The sequence below is a fragment of the Impatiens glandulifera genome, chromosome 6 (assembly GCF_907164915.1).
Source record: "Impatiens glandulifera chromosome 6, dImpGla2.1, whole genome shotgun sequence".
NCBI classification, from domain to species: Eukaryota; Viridiplantae; Streptophyta; class Magnoliopsida; order Ericales; family Balsaminaceae; genus Impatiens; species Impatiens glandulifera.
In genome coordinates, this window is record NC_061867.1 from 19995490 (window position 1) to 19999262 (window position 3773).

The following is a 3773-nucleotide window of genomic DNA, read 5'->3' on the forward strand; positions in this document are numbered from 1 at the left end:
GACCCATTACACAAAATTTCCATGAAGTTAACTAATTAACCAATTTGATCTATATATCTAAGAACACAATGAGTTAGTCCTTGTTTTGAAACAATCAAATGTTTTTAGTAAATGTTTATAGAACAATCAAATTTTATTGATTCAATTGCTATCAATCTACCATGGACTTTAATATTTATTTTTATATTTTAAATCTTAATAGATATTATTGTCCAATCTGCTGATGTTCATAATAAAATATGTGGAGTAATGACATGTTGTCTCCGCCTCTATAATTTGACTTTGTCATTATTGTCAATTTGGTGGAAATAAATATTGATGAATTGACTGATCACAATTAATGAAATATTAAATTTTATAGGTAAATGTCTTTTTTACAAAACTAAAATTTTCTATTTAAGTTGAACTGGTTATGACTTTGAAGATTATGTTAATTAATTTGTTTCAAATATTAAATTAATTTAAAATAATAATAATAATGTTTAGTTTTGATCTCATCATTATTAAGGACTACTATAAAATATTATTATTATAAATTAGCATGTATCCTCCCGTGCATTTGCACGAGTAATATTATAAAAAACCGTGAAAAAAATATTATGGTAAAAATTTTATGGGTGGGTCAACCCACAATCCCACCAAAATATTCATTTACTCTCACATATATCCAAATTAACCACAGCTCTCGACCCGGAAATCCGGACATTTTAAAAATTATATATATATATATATATGATATTTTTATTTCATAATAAAAAAGAAGATACATTTATCTATTTTTATTGTTGCAGTTAATTAAGTTTAGATCTCAGCAAATTGATCCTTAGTAACATTCTTCTTTCTCATTGGAAAAACAAGTTTTTAATGTCAAATAACTTTTACATTTCTAGTTTTTTCAAACTAGAAATCATTTTTCTTGCAATCATCTAATTGATAATTTTGAAACTAAGATTTTTTTTAAATAAGATTTTGAAACTAAGATTTTGAAACTAACATATCAACCAATAAAAATGTACACAATAATATAATCATGAAAACAAGGAGAAAAAATTTAATAAGACAAGTGGTAGGACTCAAAACAAGTTTATTTTATTCATTTTGTTGTTGTAGGAGAATTTAAACGTTATATTAATTCAAGATGCAAATTAAGTAGAATTTGACCGAAATGAAAAATTCAAGGGGAGTCATCGACTCGAGCAAATTCAAGCGATTTCTTTCCATCGTGAGTGTTTCCGAAGAAGTTTTTCATGTAATCTCCAAACAAGACTTCCTTGTAACGTGCAACTCCATCGAGTTTCACTAATTCAGGAAGTGGTCCAATACGATATGTTGGATGAGGAGCTGTAAACACCGGAATAGATACTCTTGATTCTTTACTAGTGGTGCGAACACGGTGCTCAGCGCTTTTATATTTTCCATTGCTTAGTATCTTATAATAAAATAAAATAGTAAGTTGATTATAATTATGTATAATTAATCAAATGTATATACCTGCAAAGAATCGCCGATATTAATTACCAAAGCACCATCCACAGGAGGAATTTCCATCCATTGTGGTTCATGTTCGAATTCATGATCATTTGTTTCTTGCTCGAGTTTTACGTATAAGCCACCAATACCATCTTGTAAAAGAACCGTTATGGTGCCCATATCTGAGTGGCGGCCAACCCCCACGGTAAGCTCGGGGTTAGGGCAGGCCGGGTAGAAGTTCATGTTTACCATCTTAAGTCCTATTAGCCCATCGGGCACCTCTCGTTTCGATTCAAGCCGTTGAATTAGAATCTCCACAAGCTTCCTAACCAATATGTTTGAAGCCTTCAAGTACTCCAACACTACCTCCCTAAGATCAACCAAAACAAAAAAATATACATAAAAGAGTAAAAAGAGTTAATAAACCGGTTTCTATTTTCGAGCTTACTTGCAATTGTCGGGCCATTGTTGAAGGGCTTCATCATCGTTAGTATACATCATACTAATGTAATCTTTCCATTCGAGAGCTCTCTCTTTTTCGGGGAGAAAGCTAGTCCCATACTTCACTAATGGACTAGGGCTCACTTCCTTTAAATAAATTGCCTTTTTCTCAGCCTCTTGCGCGAAGAACATGTGGGCTGTGTCCTTGAGCGTGTCCAAAACTCTCAAGGGAACCCCGTGGTTCACCACTTGGAAGAACCCTAGCGTCTCGGCCGCATGGACTATGGCCTCCACGACCTCATCTCGGTTCGGCCCATCAAGACCCGACAAGTCGATTGGTTGATGGGCCGGACCGATCACTGCTAACTTTTCGAGGGAGATCCGCTCCTTGGGAGGCTGGATGTACTGCTCAGGCACAGTAGATATACCCAAATCCACAAGGCCCTTGACGCCCTTACCATCTCTAACGACAAACTCAAACAAAGAGTTGACGTTGTTATCGATTAAGGGAGCCATTTATAAGGAGGTGATGTTCATAGTCTAATTGTGACCACCTTAAATAGAGAGAGTTGCAAAGTATTTGTTGTCTATTTTTATGCATTTGCATTTCATTTACATTTTGACTTTCCTTCGCTAGGAGGACCTTACAAAAGTATTAGGTTAATTTGACTATTAATATTGAGGTGGGTCTTTTATTGGGAGGAGAACGAGTCTTAATGTAAAAAATAATCATGTATATAATTAATTTACATAAAAGAAAAACAAGTAAAATTTTGTTATAATGAGTTTATTATTGTTTATTAACCTCTCTAATAGTTTAAGTGGGAAAGTGGTTTACGAGATATTTTACTTAAAACGCTACATGAACTCATGCTAACTTATATTAAAAAAAAAAATTATTATTATTATTTTGTACCAAATAAATTTTAGTAGTTATGGGCATGATCATTAGATTCCAATGAAAATGACAAAATGGATACATTTTATTTGGTAGAAAAATATGTCATATAAATGCCTTTAAATTTGAAAAATTAATTAATTATTAAATGAGCTTATCCCTAACAGTTATATTTTTGGAGTATTCTTAATTATAATATAACATGTTGTAAATTATCATAGATGTTAATAGTTGTAGAAGTTTTGAGTCTCTCTTTGATTTTTTTTTTTAAATGATAAAACTTATTTTATTAAATTATTAAATTATGTAGATCTTAGTCAAATGATGATAATATAAAAATAAAACAGTTAAATTTAAGTTAATATTAAATTTATCATAAATTATAAGTTCTTCCAAAATTACTCAAATATCATTTAAAAACACCACTAACATTTGTAACATAAAACAAACTCAACCACTTGTGATACAAGGCTCTCATATGATTTACTAACACTAAAGGTGAAATAAAATTTAGACAAAACATAAAAAGAGATATAAGGAGTAGACACTTTGGTTTCCATAAATTTCCATCTATGTTTTATTTTCAAATAATTGATCCATGAATAAAAAAACTTGTATTGAAGATTCAAAATTAATGGTCTGACCTAAATAGGTCTATATATAACCAAAAAGAGTTTAATGAGAGGAATTTAATGTCTTGTGGTTGGATGCCACAAATGGCCCGGAATCCTTATAATTATTGCTAGGTAACCTATCTAGTCTCTCGGCCATTCGGAGGCCACCCATGTCCCAAATGTGATTTCTCACAATGAAATAATCATTGAGACCTTAATGACGACAATATTATTCTTCCATGGTTTTGATTATTCGTCGAAACAGCATAAATCCCCACAATTTTTATATCCAGTGATAATCCTTTTTTTTCACTTAGGAATTGATAAATACTAATCAACCCTGATTTCTT

At 31.2% G+C, this 3773-nt stretch overlaps 1 protein-coding gene across 1 annotated transcript; it reads right to left on the reverse strand.

Moving 5' to 3' along the window:
• Positions 1 to 1072: 1072 nt before the first annotated feature.
• On the reverse strand, positions 1073 to 2446 carry LOC124941773 (scopoletin 8-hydroxylase-like). Its single transcript, XM_047482124.1, has 3 exons — positions 1919 to 2446; positions 1492 to 1840; positions 1073 to 1429 (listed from the first exon to the last, which is right to left on the reverse strand). The coding sequence occupies exons 1-3, from the start codon at positions 2425 to 2427 to the stop codon at positions 1175 to 1177; spliced, it is 1113 nt and encodes a 370-aa protein (XP_047338080.1). The 5' UTR covers positions 2428 to 2446; the 3' UTR covers positions 1073 to 1174.
• Between the last annotated feature and the right edge of the window lie 1327 nt (positions 2447 to 3773).